We start from the raw sequence: 16,034 nt of genomic DNA on the forward strand, positions 1-16,034 counted from the left end.
GAACACAAGAGCTTCTGCAGATGCTGGAAATCCAGAGCAACACATACAGAATACTGGAGGAGCTCAACAGGTCAGGCGGCATCTATGGAGCTAAAAACTGCCACCAGTGATAGGATAATGGATGTGTCTGTCGCAAAAAGAATCAAGTGATTTTCTTTTAGATCAACTGCATACATAGCCTGAACTTTCTCTGAGCACTTGAATTGGTGTGGAATGAGTCTCCCAGTTAGTTTGAAGATAGCTGTTTAAGGTTATTGACTTGTCCCTTAAATGTGTTGAAAGAATAAGTAAATTTAGGAAGGACAACAAAATTCTAGGGGCGTATAGCCCGATGGGAGTTCGGGGAGCTGGGTTAAGCACAATAGGCAGCGATTCAAACAGAGAGAGGAGAAATGGGCTAAAAATTCTATATCTGAATGCACGAAGTGTCAGAAATAAGGCGGATGAGCTTGAAGCTCAGGTGCGAATGGGTAACTATGATGTTGTTGGGATAACGAAGACATGGCTGCAGGGAGATCAGACCTGGAAAATGAATGTACAAGGGTATACGTGCTATCGTAGGGACAGAAATGTGGGCAGAGGGGGTGGGGTGGCCCTGTTGGTGAGGAATGAGATTCAGTCCTTTGCAAGGGGGGGACATAGGATCAGGAGAAGTAGAGTCTGTGTGGATAGAACTGAGGAACAGTAAGGGCAAAAGGACCCAAATGGGTGTTGTCTACAGGCCCCCAAACAGTAGCATGGATATTGGGTGCAAGTTGAATAGGGAGTTAACATTGGCATGTGGCAAAGGTAATGTCACAGTAGTTATGGGGGATTTCAACATGCAGGTGAACTGGGAGAATCAGGTTGATGCTGGACCCCAGGATAGGGAGTTTGTAGAGTGCCTACGGGATGCATTCTTGGAACAGCTTGTACGAGAGCCGACCAGGGACAAGGCTATTCTGGATTTAGTCTTGTGTAATGAACAGGATTTGATAAGCGATCTTGCAGTAAAGGAGCCATTAGGAGGTAGTGATCATAATATGATAAGTTTTTATCTGCAATTTGAGAAGGATAAGGGCAGCTCGGAGGTGTCAGTGTTGCAGTTGAACAGGGGAAACCATGGAGCCTTGAGGGAAGAGCTGGTCAAAGTTGACTGGATGGATATCCTAGTAGAAAAGACAGTGGAACAGCATTGGCAGGTATTCTTGGGAATAATACACAAGGTGCAAAATCAGTTCATCCCCCGGAGAAGGAAGGATTCAAAGGGGGGAAAGGGGCCACAGTGGTTGACAAAGGAAGTCAGAGATTGCATAGCATTAAAAAAAAGGAAGTATGACAGAGTTAAGGAACAACAGAACTTAACTAAAAAGGCAATACGGGGAGAAAAAATGAGGTATGAACACAAGCTAACCAGGAATATAAAGGAGGATAGCAAAAGCTTTTTTAGGTATGTGAAGAGAAAGAAGATAGTTAAGAACAATGTTGGGCCCTTGAAGAATGAATTGGGTGAAATTGTTATGGGAAACAGAGAAATGGCAATAGAATTTAATGAGTACTTTAGATCTGTTTTCACTAAGGAAGACACAAGCAATCTCCCAGATGTATGGATGGGCCAAGGACATAGGGTAACAGAGGAAATGAAACAGATTGACATTAGGAAGGAAACGGTGATGAGTAGACTGATGGGACTGAAGGCTGACAAATCCCCAGGTCCAGATGGTCTGCATCCTAGGGTACTAAAGGAGGTGGCCCTGGAAATTGTGGATGCATTGGTAATCATTTTCCAATGTTCCTTAGATTCAGGATCAGTTCCTGAGGATTGGAGAATGGCTAATGTTATCCCACTTTTTAAGAAAGGAGGGAGAAAACAGAGAACTATCACCCTGTCAGCCTAACATCAGTAGTGGGGAAGATGCTAGAGTCCATTATTAAAGATGAAATAGTGGCATATCTAGATAGCAGTGATAGGATTGGGCCGAGCCAGCATGGATTTACCAAGGGCAAATCATGCTTGACTAATCTATTGGAGTTTTTCGAGGATGTAACCAGGAAGTTAGACAAGGGAAATCCAGTGGATGTAGTGTACCTCAATTTTTAGAAGGCATTTGATAAGGTCCCACATAGGAGATTGGTGGGTAAAATCAGAGTTCATGGCATTGGGGGAAGATATTGACATGGATAGAAAACTGGTTGGCAGATAGAAAGCAAAGGGTAGCGGTGAATGGGTGTTTCTCGGAATGGCAGGTGGTGACTAGTGGGGTGCCACAGGGCTTGGTATTGGGACCACAGCTGTTTACGATTTACATCAATGATTTAGATGAAGGCATTAAGAATAACATCAGCAAATTTGCTGATGATACTAAGCTGGGTGGCAGTGTGACATGTGATGAGGATGTTAGGAGAATTCAGGGTGACTTGGATAGGCTGGGTGAGTGGGCAGATGACGTTTAATGTGAATAAGTGTGAGGTTATCCACTTTGGGAGTAAGAACAGGAAGGCAGATTATTATCTTAACGGTGTAGAGTTAGGTAAGGGAGAAATACAAAGAGATCTTGTTCATCAGTCACTGAAGGTGAATGAGCAAGTGCAGCAGGCAGTGAAGAAGGCTAATGGAATGTTGGCCTTTATTACAAAGGGAATTGAGTACAAGAGCAAGGAAATCCACTTGCATTTGTACAGAGCCCTGGTGAGACCACACCTGGAGTATTGTGTACAGTTTTGGTCTCCAGGGTTAAGGAAGGACATCCTGGCTGCAGAGGAAGTGCAGCGTAGATTCACAAGGTTAATTCCTGGGATGTCTGGACTGTCTTACGCAGAGAGGTTAGAGAGACTGGGTTTGTACACGCTGGAATTAAGGAGATTGAGAGGGGATCTGATTGAAACATATAAGATTATTAAGGGATTGAACAAGATAGAGGCAGGAAATATGTTCCAGATGCTGGGAGAGTCAAGTACCAGAGGGCATGGTTTGAGAATAAGGGGTAGGTAATTTAGGATAGAGTTAAGGAAAAACTTCTTCTCCCAGAGAGTTGTGGGGGTCTGGAATGCACTGCCTCAGAAGGCAGTGGAGGCCAATTCTCTGGATGCTTTCAAGAAGGAGCTGGGTAGGTATCTTATGGATAGGGGAATCAAGGGATATGGGGACAAGGCAGGAACCGGGTATTGATAGTAGATGATCAGCCATGATCTCAAAATGGCGGTGCAGGCTCGAAGGGCCGAATGGTCTACTTCTGCAGGTTATTGACTTGTCCCTTAATTGCCAACTTCAGACTTGGAGACCTGTATTTTTCAGATTCAGTTTATTGTCATTTCGAAACCACAAACGCAATGCAGTTAAAAAAGGAGACAACATTCTCCCAGAATGATATCACAAACGCACATGACAAAACAGACTACACCAGAAAATCATGTAACATTTGGCAATCCCCAATCCAGCGTCCGGAGAGGCTGCTGCATATTAATATTGCGCTACCATCTAGCGTGTTTCCCGGAAAGGAGATCCAAAACCACCAGACAAAAACAAGACCAAAAACTAAAGCTACAAGACCTGCTCAAAACATATAGTTACAACAGTGCAAACAATAGCATAATTGATTAAAAAACAGACTATCGGCACAGTAAAAATAGTCCAAGTGCACGCCGGCGGCAGAAGGGAATACCCCCGCTATGGACTTCCATGGCGCCGCCCGACTCAGCCTCGCAGACGCAGCACACACCGAAAGTGACCTGAGTCCGTCAAACCTCCGAGCCGACGACCATCCCCCCCGGCACAGCTTCTCCGAGCACCATCCTCTGCTGAGCGTATTCAGACGGCCCCGCCAACGGCCACCAGCAACGCGACCCCGAGGACTGGGGACCTGTTCTTCCCAGCAGAGTCCCGGACCTCACAGCAGCAGCAGCAACGAAGAAGGTCTTCCTGGAATTTCCCGATGTTTCTCCGTGCTCCCACGTCCGTTTTCAATCGATTATGATTGATCATTTTTGTGAGCCCATCAAACAATGGTGGTTTGCTATAGCTGAGAGCTTGAATTTGCAGCAATAAAAATGGAACTGTGAAGATTTACTTTATTGAATGCATTTCCAACATGAGAAAACATCAGCTGTGCTAGTTGAATTTTGTGAAAAATAGTTCCCATCATAAAATGTTTCAGGTTACAACCGAGAGGTTGGTTGTAATCTTGAATTGGACTCAGAAAGACGGTGGAGGCAAACACTCTACAAACATTAAAAAACATCTGGGTATGCACTTGAATTGACGAAGCACATAGGCTACAGGCCAAGTGCTCCTTTCCCTTTCTACTCTGCCCTTCCCTCTCTCTTTTCTCCAACAAACTCCTGTTACCTTTCCTTCCCATCCTTCCTTACCTTTCTCCCTTCAACCATTTCTCTACTGTATTTCCACCTGCCTTTCTCCCTCTCCTTCCCCATCCTCCCCCTTTCTGCTCCCACCCACCTTCACCCTCTAATTTCCACTTCTCCCCTTTCCATACTTTCCCCCCTCCCTGTGTCAGCCCTCCCCACTCCTACCTTCCTCTCCATTCAACTCCCTCCTTCATTCGCCCCACCGCTAGCCAATGTCTGTCCCCTCCATCATTCGACCGAGTTCGTCCATGATAACCAAGTTTCGCTTTGTGAATGGGAAGCGTGTCTAATGAATTTGACTGTTATTTGAACAGCTGTTGTCAGAAACGAGCCACGCTCCCGAATAATGGCTTCAAGACAAATTCAAGGAAACAAAGTTTATTAACAGTTCTGCAGAGCTGGGTGCCTTCAGAGAAGGGAACCCTGAACCTTACAGGGCAGCAGGTTTTATCCTTCTTCCTTACCCCTCCCCTCCCTGACTCGGGAGGTACATAGTCTTATCCCATTCCATATTTGGAGTTGTTTTTTTTACACATTTCTGTAAAACAATAGTCCATATCTCAGGACTTCAATGATTCCACAAACAGTTAATCTTGTCAGGGCTTCTGCATACATAATTAAATCACATTTGTCCTCTGACTTTAACCCAGACATAATTAAATCACATTTGTCCTCTGACTTTAACCCAGACATAATTAAATCACATTTGTTTTCTGACTTTAACCCCGACCTCTTTCAGAAACGCACATCTTAATTTACTTCGAATCTCACAGCTGTTCACCTGGACTAATGAGGGCAGGTTGGTGAAATAATCTTGCAAAGCTTTCGACGAAGTTCCACGCAACAACACATTTTGCGACCACATTTTTATTTCCACCCCCAGTACCACACGGCTCTCAAATTCCGCGGAACCAGAATTGAATCATGTGCTCCTCTCGGTTCATCAGCAATCCCTTCCCCCGAGCAGTAGTTCCGCTGCGTTTAACCCTCCGTCAGGCGTTCAGGTAAGGACAGGTTCAGGCTGTGGTGGGCGATTGTGGTTGTGCTCTAGGCCAAGGCTCAGTGATAGTGCGCTGAAGGAGCCCGAGAGCAAATTGTTCTGATGCTAGGAGTCCGGTCGCTGAGCTGGGCTGGGCGGAATGGAACGGACTCTCTAGGGCCGCTCGTTTCCCTGACCTGTGCTGTCCTGTACCTGGGAGCTTATCTGGTTCTCGTTCTGCCCTTTGCAGACTTAAAGTGCTAACATATTGCCATGAGTCAAATCTCCCACTTCACCGGCATGCTCGGCATCTTCACTTTTTCTGCCGGTTTCTGAAAATCGGGCTGTAAACCAGTCTGTATCACAAATTACATGGTCTTAAACAAAAAAAAAACTCAAGCTCTGGTAACTGCCAGAACTTGAGCCAGACTGTCCACGACCATGGTATTTGACTCAGGTGGGTTTGGACCACATATTGGGTTTATTGCTTGGACTACGTATTTCCATCCCTGCCTCATCTTATCCAGTGTCGGTACTCTTACCCATGTGACTGATATGTTCAGGCAATTATTCATACTCATTATTAGTGTGATTCCCTTGCTCTTCTCTTCAAAAATGAGTTTATACTGCTGTGTAACAGGTTTTGTTCGCCGTACTGGCTACAAGTTAAGCACCATCTCATTTGAAAGTTCCCTCTCCTCTAAACTTTCCTTCTCAGGTCTTATAACCTTCCAGGATCTCTCTGTTCCTTTAATTCTAACTCAATGATTTATTTAAACTTTGACAAAGTTTTCTGCATCCTGTGCATTATGCTTTGCTATTTCCTCCCACGTAGTTCATGGTTTAGATGAGTAAAGCGTTTGAGTTGGTTCTAAATGTATTAAATTAAGAGACCAGTACTGCACATGTATTTCAGATACATTCTTAAACATGCCAAAAATTAGAGGCATGACTTTTTTGTATTTGATTCCTTTTGCAGGAAACAAATTCTGTCATTTTTCTAATTTATTTATTCTTTTCTGCAATAGCCTTTAATCTGGCGCCATATCAAATATCTTACAGAAAACTGTATCACTTGTCTGCTTTTATCAACAGCATATTATTTCTTCCAAGAACTCCATTAAATTAGTCAAGCATAAGTTTTTCCTTCACAAAATGAGTTGCCTGATTAACTTGAAATCTTCTAGATACCCTGCTATAAGTTCTTGATAATTTGTAATACTTTCTGCTAAGTGTGAAGTTAACTGTCTGCAGTGCCCTGCTTCTTCATCTTTTCCATTTTCCAATCTATCATTGAACAATACATGAATGCAACTGAACAAAACCCCCCCCCCCCCCAATGACCGGGTTAAAGAGCCAGCAGAAATGGAGAACGCACTGGAGTCTGGTATTGCTATAAACTAATAGTGTTTATCAGTAAACTACGCTAAACCGTATTATAAATGCAAATATATCAAACAGTTTAGCTATGATATATCTGTACTTAAGTGTGGAAATAGGAAAACCAAGCTTCTTCCAGTCTAGGGGTAAATGGGTACAGTCTTACAATGACATGTAAGAAAGGCCAGTTCAATGCACGAGGTTGCTGTTGTTGGTGAGAGAGAGAGATTTGTAATCCAAAGGCATATGTTGTGAGAAGGCAATTATGTCAATATTCCAAAATAACAATAGCAGTAGGTTTTATCTCCGAAGTTGTTCCACTCCACACACGAAGTATCACCGACAGTGATCTTCAACGAATATCCTTTTAACACAAGTGGTACCACACCCGAATTCAGCTACGGGTCATCCCAAAGTGGTGGCCACAGGATACTGAAACCAAAATCCACGTATGGATTATCACCAACAGTAGCTTATCACTGAGGTACCATCTTCAAGTGGTAAAACTACCAACCCAGGCCAGGATTATCACACACAGATAGTTTCCACACAAGGGTACCCCAAACACACAATTGTGATAGCCACTTATCCAGTTTCACGACATACGAAATAACATCTACAGTGATTTGCCACAGGGGTGCCTTTCTTCAGTGAACTACCACACCCAAACAAGGGTAACACACAAGTGGTAATCACAAAGGTTACCCCCTCACTGGAGAACCAACTCCTGTGAATTAACTACTTGACAGTCACACCTTTGTATTCAAATGGAACTCAAACTCACCCTTACGGGCTACAGAGGAGAGAGTCCAAACAGTGACCTTTTTATCACTAGGTTTCTTCTGTTTCAAACCTTCCTTTCCCCTCTTCTCTTCCTTTAAAGTCACCGACTGTGACCATAACCAAGGTGAACATTCTTCTGTGGTAGAGTTATCAACCCAGGCCAGGGCTGGACACACAAATAACTCCCCACCGGTCACACCTTTTCTGCACTGCGAGAACCACTGATCGATTCTCCTGAACGATCCTCCAAAAACCCCACCTTCCTGTGGGTACAACAAAGGTCGTCCAGTGTCCAAAACCGTGTGTCTCTCTGTAACCTGGTTTTTATCTCCACATGTTGGACACCAGCTGTCCATCAACCTACTCCGTCCTCCTCTTTCTGAAAGAACTTTAACAAGCAGGCAAGTATCCTTGGAAAGGTAAACAACTTGCAGAGAAACCATAACGTCAATCTTTCGAGCCCCCTCCTTCTCCCCCTCCTTCTCCCCCTCCTTCTCCCCCTCCTTCTCCCCCTCCTTCTCCCCCTCCTTCTCCCCCTCCTTCTCCCCCTCCTTCTCCCCCTCCTTCTCCCCCTCCCCTCTCTGTGACAGCTCAAAGTGTCCAAAAGGCAATCTCATTCTCCCGACATTTTAAAGTGATACTCCACAGAAAATATGAACCCTGGGGGTACATAACAAAATCTCACACAGACACACACACACACCTACAGCACAATACAGGCCCTTCGGCTCACGAAACTGTGCCGATTATGTCCTTACCTTACAACTACCTAAGCATACCCTAACCCTTTATTTTTCTAAGCTGCATGTACCTATCCAGGAGTCTCTTAAAAGACCCTATCGTTTCCGCTTCCACCACCGCTGCTGGCAGCCCATTCCAGCAGTCACCACTCTCTGCATTAAAAAAAATTTACTCTGACATCTCCTCTGTACCTACTTCCAAGCACTTTAAAACTATGCCCTCTTGTGCTGGTCATTTCAGCCCTGGGAAAAAGCCTCTGACTATCCACATGATCAATGCCTCTCATTATCTTGTACACCTATATCAGGTCACTTCTCATCCTCCATTGCTCCAAGGAGAAAAGGCTGAGTTCACTCAACCTATTCTCATAAGGCATACTCCCCAATCCAGGCAACATCCAGATCTCCTCTGCACCCTTTCTATGGTTTCCACATCCTTCCTGTAGTGAGTCGACCAGAACTGAGCACAGTACTCCAAGTGGGGTCTGACCAGGGTCCTATATAGCTGCAACATTACCTCTTGGCTCTTAAACTCAATCCCACGATTGATGCAGGCTAATGCACTGTATGCCTTCTTAATCACAGACTCAATCTGCATAGCAGCTTTGAATGTCCTATGGACTTGGACCCCAAGATATTTTGTGTGTGTGTGTGTGTGTCACTTTGTTATGTACCCCCCAGGGTTCATATTTTCTGTGGAGTATCACTTTAAAATGTCGGGAGAATGAGATTGCCTTTTGGACACTTTGAACTGTCACAGAGAGGGGAGGGGGAGAAGGAGGGGGCTCGAAAGATTGACGTTATGGTTTCTCTGCAAGTTGTTTACCTTTAACTGTAACGTACGTACAGTTCCACGATTTAGATTATATAACAATGAAAGAATGCCACTAATGGCATTATACTTCCAGATCAGGATATTGTGTAAATGAGAGGAAACTCTACATGAGGAACTGTGAGCCTGCTGCTTTGTTCCTGCTTAGATTTGGGTGTTGGAGTAGACTGGTTAGATGACTGAAGCATTCATGGGTGGTACTGAAAACCACTATAGGCACAAGTATAGTAGTTACAATCACAACAAATTAGTTGAGTAAGTTTCGTGTCATAAAAACGAAGCAATAATTAACTGAGGCAATGGTTACAGTCTGTTTCTTGGAATCTGAGATAACCCTTGAAGTAACTGCACTTTTGTTGTGTTTGGTTGACTGTAGATTCACTTCCCCTAGATTAAATGTAGGTTCTGTCTTTAAGCCCTACTGTGTTGCTTTCTGTTTGCTTTGATCCAGAATAAGTGCCCTGAACTATCCCTTGGTGCAATAGTACATCATTATTTTGATGATTATCAGCCCTGTATTTTCTCTTGATACACGTGCTTACTGTACTGCTCATTTCTCCTGCTCCCAATATTCCCAGTTCACTCAAATGCAGGTCAGTAATATACATTAAGGAAAAAAATATGGTTCTAGTATTGACCCTTGGAGAACACCTCTATACGTTTTTCTATAGTTAAACTATTTTTAGTTTAAAACAGCACCTCTTGTTACAATCCTTGTTACTGCATCTCTATTTACTCTATAGGTTTTTGCTGAGTCCATTATTAGTAAATAATAAAGACACCTTATACCTGAAGTCCAACATGTCTGAAACTTTTCCAGTAAGGCTATTCTGTTCCCCCTTTGTGAAAAGAATTGGATGCAAAACTTTGTTAATGTCTTAATTCAGATTCAGCATTAATTCCATGTTTATACTCTGTGCTTCTAATTACCTCAAATGCTTTATTAACCACATGCCCATTACTTTTAAGGATTTCCGCACATATGCTCCCAGATTCCTCTGTCCCTTTAGAACTTTTCTGTTGAAGGGAATGTGATAGGTGTTATTAGCATAAGCTGTATGATATATTAACAAAGAGAAAGTTGGATAGCGAAATTGACATCTATGCTATTTAAAGGTCAGAGACAGTATTTCATTAAAGCAACTACATTTCTCTATTTGTAGGATGAAAATAAAATAATATTTTAGTACCATTTAGTGAAATTAATTATTTTTATGGGAAGCACTGTTCCCCAAAGCTGAAAAACAGAGTTTTGTTACAGAGCAAGGAGAGAAATTTCGATCCACATCTCTGGCATATTTCAGTCATCAGCTACCAAGGTCCTTATTCTTCTTTCCTTCCTTCCTTTTCTCCTTCAAGACTGTGTCATATTTTTGGCTATCACTATCTTATATGAGGATATTAATTTTTTGTTAATATTCCTGAGAAGTGCCCGTGGTGTTATTCTGCATTAAAAATGATTGTTAAAGCTTAAACCTGACAGAGACCTGAGCTCTGGGAACAGATTATTTACAAGGATAAATGTGGGGGGAGTGGGGAAACAGGGTGATTCCACTGTGCCATGTGATACCCCATATTTACTGTTCACTACCAATGGGTTTCTCGCGTTTGGCTTCATTCAGGGCTGACAGTCTTTATGAAATTACTTTTGCTGTGCAATCCTGAGTTCTTGTCTTTCTGTTCTTTTGCAGCTTGTGGTGATGGTGAATGGGTGAATGATCGGTGGCAGGCCTTTGCAATATGAGCAGATTGCCCACTGGCCAGGAAAATGCTGGAGTCAATCGTTTTGGTCACAGTGCCTCCCTCAGTACTGTGCAATCCATCACTGCGTCCCAAGTTGCGGCTAGGTTAGACCCATACAAATCTAGTAATCGGGTCATTTCTGATGTCAGGAGGACTTTCTGTTTATTTGTTACATTTGACCTTTTATTTGTTGGTTTGCTGTGGATAATCGAATTGAATGTAAGTATTAAACTCTTTCTTGTTGATTTGTGTGTCAATGAACAGATTTTAATACAGTGAAACCCTGATTTTACGCACCCCAATTTAACGCAAATTCGGATTTAACGCAATGAGTCATTGGACTCATCCTTTTCCAGCCTTGTATCCCTTTTGCCAATCAACTTCCCAGCTTCATCACTCCCCCTCCTGTCTTCTCCTATCATTTCAGGTCTCTCCCTCCCCCCCACCCCACTTTCAAATCTCCTACTATCTCTTCTTACCATTAATCCTGACACGATCAAGACTAAAAGTCAAACTCAAGTTGCACGAGACCTCGGGATACCACTTCGTGGCTGGAAATCTCACAAAGAAAAGTTATATGCATTGCTTTGCAAAGTTGAAGAAGAGGCAGGCCTAAAAGCCAAATGCCTGAAGACAGCCAAAGATGTCAGCCTCGATGACTCCCTGTACGAGTGGTTCATTCAAGCTCGCTAAGAAGGCCTTCCAATTTCCGGTCCTATTCTTAAAACTCAAGCTGAGAAGTTTGACAAGCAGATCAATGGAGAAACCCCACAGTTCAAAGCTAGCAATGGATGGCTAGACCGGTTTAAACACTGTCACGGGATTTCTGAACTGTTAGTGTCAGGAGAAATTCACTCAGTCAACAGTGCCGCCGCCAGCGAATACCCGGCTGAACTAAAAAACTCTCTTAGAAGAAGGTGGCTACGTGGAAGAAAAAGTGTACAACTGTGACGAAACAGGCCTCTGCTACAAGGTGATCCCAGACCGTACACTGGCTAGCAAAGATGACACCCACCGACATGAGGGGTTCAAACAACACAAAGATTGAGTGACGTTGTTGTTTTGTGTGAACAAGATTGGAGCACAAGTTAAAACTGCTCATGATTGGCATATCTCGCTTGCCCCGCTGTTTCCACCATGTCAACATGCAAAATACGGGTCAAGTGGGGCAAAAATAGGGGTGTTTTAGAATGTTAGGTCAGCGTTGGGTCAGTTTGAACGCTGATTTTCTTGAATCCTGATTTAGTGTGACCCCACTTTTCCCCCCACATTTTATGGACCCAAAAGATCGCTTTATAACGGGGTTTCCCTGTATCTGTAGATTGTTCAAAGGACCTCACAGATTTTATTGTAGGGCTACATAGCAGCTGATTGGAAGCCAGGTGGTCAGCAGCACAGGAGCGCTGCAGGGAACCGTACTCTCTCCGGTACTGTTCACCCTGTACACATCAGACTTCCAATATAACTCGGAGTCCTGCCATGTGCAGAAGTTCGCTGATGACACGGCCATAGTGGGGTGTGTCAGGAATGATACAGGACTTTGTGATATGATGCAACTCAAACTACCTGCGTCTCAATATCACCAAGACCAAGGAGATGGTGGTGGACTTTAGGAGATCTAGGCCTCATATGGAGCCAGTGATCATTAATGGAGAATGTGTGGAGCAGGTTAAGACCTACAAGTATCTGGGAGTACAGTTAGACGAGAAGCTAGACTGGACTGCCAACACAGATGCCTTGTGCAGGAAGGCACAGAGTCGACTGTACTTCCTTAGAAGGTTGGCGTCATTCAATGTCTGCAGTGAGATGCTGAAGATGTTCTATAGGTCAGTTGTTGAGAGCGCCCTCTTCTTTGTGGTGGCGTGTTGGGGAGGAAGCATTAAGAAGAGGGACGCCTCACGTCTTAATAAGCTGGTAAGGAAGGCGGGCTCTGTCGTGGGCAAAGTACTGGAGAGTTTAACATCGGTAGCTGAGCGAAGGGCGCTGAGTAGGCTACGGTCAATTATGGAAAACCCTGAACATCCTCTACATAGCACCATCCAGAGACAGAGAAGCAGTTTCAGCGACAGGTTACTATCGATGCAATGCTCCTCAGACAGGATGAAGAGGTCAATACTCCCCAATGCCATTCGGCTTTACAATTCAACCGCCAGGACTTAAGAACTTTTTTTTAAAGCTATTATTAATGCTTTTTGAGTTAGTGATTTAGATGCATTTCATATTATTACTGAGTTAAGTATTGTATGTAATTAGCTTTTGCTACAACAAGTGTATGGGACATTGGAAAAAATGTTGAATTTCCCCATGGGGATGAATAAAGTATCTATCTATCTATCTATCTTGTGGTTGTTAGCACAGAGGGCAGGACCTCAGCAAAATGGATGTAGTTGTAGACAGGCTTTGGACAGTTGTGGGTGGGCTTCAGGCCAACTGTCTCCTTCATGGTTTCTACACATTCTGCATTTTAAATGTCAGCCGTGATTTGGTCAGAAAGTTGTTTATTGCAAAATCTTACATAAGAACTGCATGATGTGAAAATTTGGCCTACTGAGTTTGCATCATTGGTCTAAAGTAGGGTTTTTCAGCTGGGGTTCCACGAGAGATCGTGATTAAAACTTTGCGCAACGTGCAATAGTAGCACTCGCAGTGGTGGACAGCGACTGAGCAGACCTGTTAGCAATCTCATTAGAGGTCTCTCAGCCCAGTATGGCAGTGCGCATTAGGGCCGTGTTTATTCTCAGTTTTTGATGCGAGATGGGGAGGCCGTTGATATTTGGTGAGTGCTGTATTGCACAGAGGGAAGGACAGTAGGCTGATAATTGATGAGCGATGTATTACATGGAAGTGGGGATGGCAGGCTGATGTGAAGTGCGTTTTCTGAGCATTGAACGGACTTGCCCAACTTGGGCCGTGAAGTTAGTCTCTCCATCCCAAATCATCTCCCCCAACTTCCCCTTACGCACTGCCGACTTGACTAATGGGAGCGAACAAACTACCAGTGTAGTAGAAAATTGGAGGGAAATTTTCATTTTAAAGACGGTCCAGTGTGGCGATTTTTGAAGAGGAGGTGTGAGATGGAAGAGGAGGATTCTAGGCCTCGGCCTGTGGACAATTCTGATAAGGTTAAAGATGAAGAATTACAATCTTCTAAGTCATTTCACTGCACTAGTGCAACAATGGACACAAAAAAGTTGATCCAATTTTTTTACAAAACTATAAAATGTGTATTTACACAACAAATATACAAAAGTACAAACATTAAGTATTTACAAGACAGTGAATACATTCAAATTAAAATATGATTACTACGGTCTATAAAATAGTAGAAATCCCCCACTGTACCCATTATGACCACAAGCTCCCTCTTCAAGGACAGCTGGGCATGAATGTATTGTCGGAAGAGGGCGAACAGTTGGCCCATGCAGAGCCTTTGACTTTCTGCCACCTAGAGCTGTGAATGGCCATCTTGGTCAGGTCCAGGAGCAAGTCCACCAGTAGCTCCTCTGCACGACCTGTCCCTCTCTGTACTGGGTGCCCCATATATAAGGAGTGTGGGCTGAAATGTAATTGGAACCTGAGCAGCCTCCTTTCGGATACTCAAACAAGGGCTGCAACCTCTCTCACTCGATACAAGTGTGGTACACTGACTCCTGGCCAAAGAATGGACAGGTGGATGGAGTGGCAGTGAATCTGTTTGAAAGCCTGTTGAACGGTACGGCCCTAGGCAACACCTTCCACCCCACTCCCCAGTGTACAGGGTTTCCACTGGGGATCTCCTCCACTGCCAGACGGTAAAACAGATCGTCAAGGCCGACAGATGAAGGCAAGGAAGTGAAACGTGTGCAAGAGCAGCCTGTATAAGAAATGTTTTGGAGCATCACAGAAGGGCACAGTTGCCATACCCACGAGATGGCTCACGGTATGTGGGACCCTCTTCCCTGTGGTATCCTGAGCCCTGGATTTGATGAGTACTTTTCTGGCCCATTGGGTGGAGCAGGCAGATCCCCTCCATTTTCCTGAGCCTCCTCAACACCCACCATGATAGGATGGGGACCTGTCCCCCTCGCAGCTAGAGCACAATCCCCCAATAGCACAAGAGTACCCTGTCTGGATGAAATTAGACCCCATACCCTTAACAGCTCTCGGTAAAGGGGAAGCAGTTGCCTCAAAGTGGTGCGGCTGATGCTGTCTACCCAGAGCCACATGCCACCCAGGCAGTGTCCCGGTGGACGGTGCTATCTTAGACGGTGGTCACTGTATAGGTATCTCTGGATGTGCACACACCCTAATGACTGACTGCCCTCTGTGATTGGAAGATTCAGGACCGCAGCAGAGACCTAATGCCTCCTGCTGCCCCAGAAGAAGTTCACCTGCCTCTTCTGGGTCCTGGAGACAAAAGCAGTGGGCAAGACTAAAGTAATCAGCCAGTACCATATTCTTACAATGAAAGCTACTTATCACTGGGTTTTACGTGGACTGGTGATCCGAGTTGTCCTGTTCCATTGTGCCCTGTCTGTGGCAAACAACGTACAAATGCAGCAATATTGAAAAGACACTTAACTACAAATCTCAGCCATGTGACATGTAAAAGTGCTAATTATTTTAAAAGGCTATTGGAATCTGAAAACAAACATTAAAACTTTTGAAAATAAAGCTACAGTTTGTGAAAAGTTTCAGGAAGCAAGTTATTTAGTAGTTTTAAGACTAGTTCACTCGAGAATGTTTAAAAAAACTGTGAAAACGTGGACAAAGAGCACACTAATCTCCTGCTATACACAAAAATCCGGTGGCTTAGCAGACGAAGAGTTCTCAACGGGGTGTTTGAGCTGAAAGGTGAATTGTAGGAGTACTTTCAAGAAAATAGGATGGATTTTGCTAAGTGCTTTGAAGATGAAGAATGTCTGCAAAAATTAGCCTACTTAACAGATTTTTTTCATCATATGAACCAGTTGAACAAGTCCCTGCAAGGCCCTGGAGAAAATGTTTTGACTTCAAATGACGAGATTTTTGAATTTAAAAGGTAACTCAATCTTTGGAAAAATCATGCTGCAAAAGGAAATCTTGAAATGTTTCCACTGCTGCTTAGGCTTGAGAGTGAGGAAGGATATCAGAAAGTCTTGAGTCCTATTGAAAACCACCTGGAAGAAATGCAGAACAAAATTGAACAGTATTTTTCCTCTCTTTCAACACAAGTGTGTGACTGGGTGAGGGACCCTTTCTCTGAATCTTCTGC

General features: G+C 43.9%; 1 protein-coding gene across 16 annotated transcripts in view; it reads left to right on the forward strand.

The window, feature by feature from the left end:
• Positions 1-5,057: 5,057 nt before the first annotated feature.
• Positions 5,058-16,034, forward strand: part of stard3nl (STARD3 N-terminal like) — a 50,551-nt gene continuing 39,574 nt past the window's right edge. For 8 of the 16 annotated variants that reach the window (XR_012099386.1, XR_012099378.1, XR_012099379.1 and 5 more), the window contains exons 1-2: positions 5,061-5,348; positions 10,750-11,020. Coding sequence is in view for 6 of the 16 variants with exons in the window: in XM_073049671.1 (XP_072905772.1) it covers positions 10,799-11,020 (222 nt within the window). In the remaining 10 variants the exon portion in view is untranslated. Of the gene's footprint in view, positions 5,349-10,749; positions 11,021-16,034 lie in introns of all 16 variants that reach the window. The other 8 variants (XR_012099382.1, XM_073049671.1, XM_073049664.1 and 5 more) reach the window with 3 other exon arrangements.

This window comes from Hemitrygon akajei, chromosome 1 (genome assembly GCF_048418815.1).
Source record: "Hemitrygon akajei chromosome 1, sHemAka1.3, whole genome shotgun sequence".
In the NCBI taxonomy this organism is placed as follows: Eukaryota; Metazoa; Chordata; class Chondrichthyes; order Myliobatiformes; family Dasyatidae; genus Hemitrygon; species Hemitrygon akajei.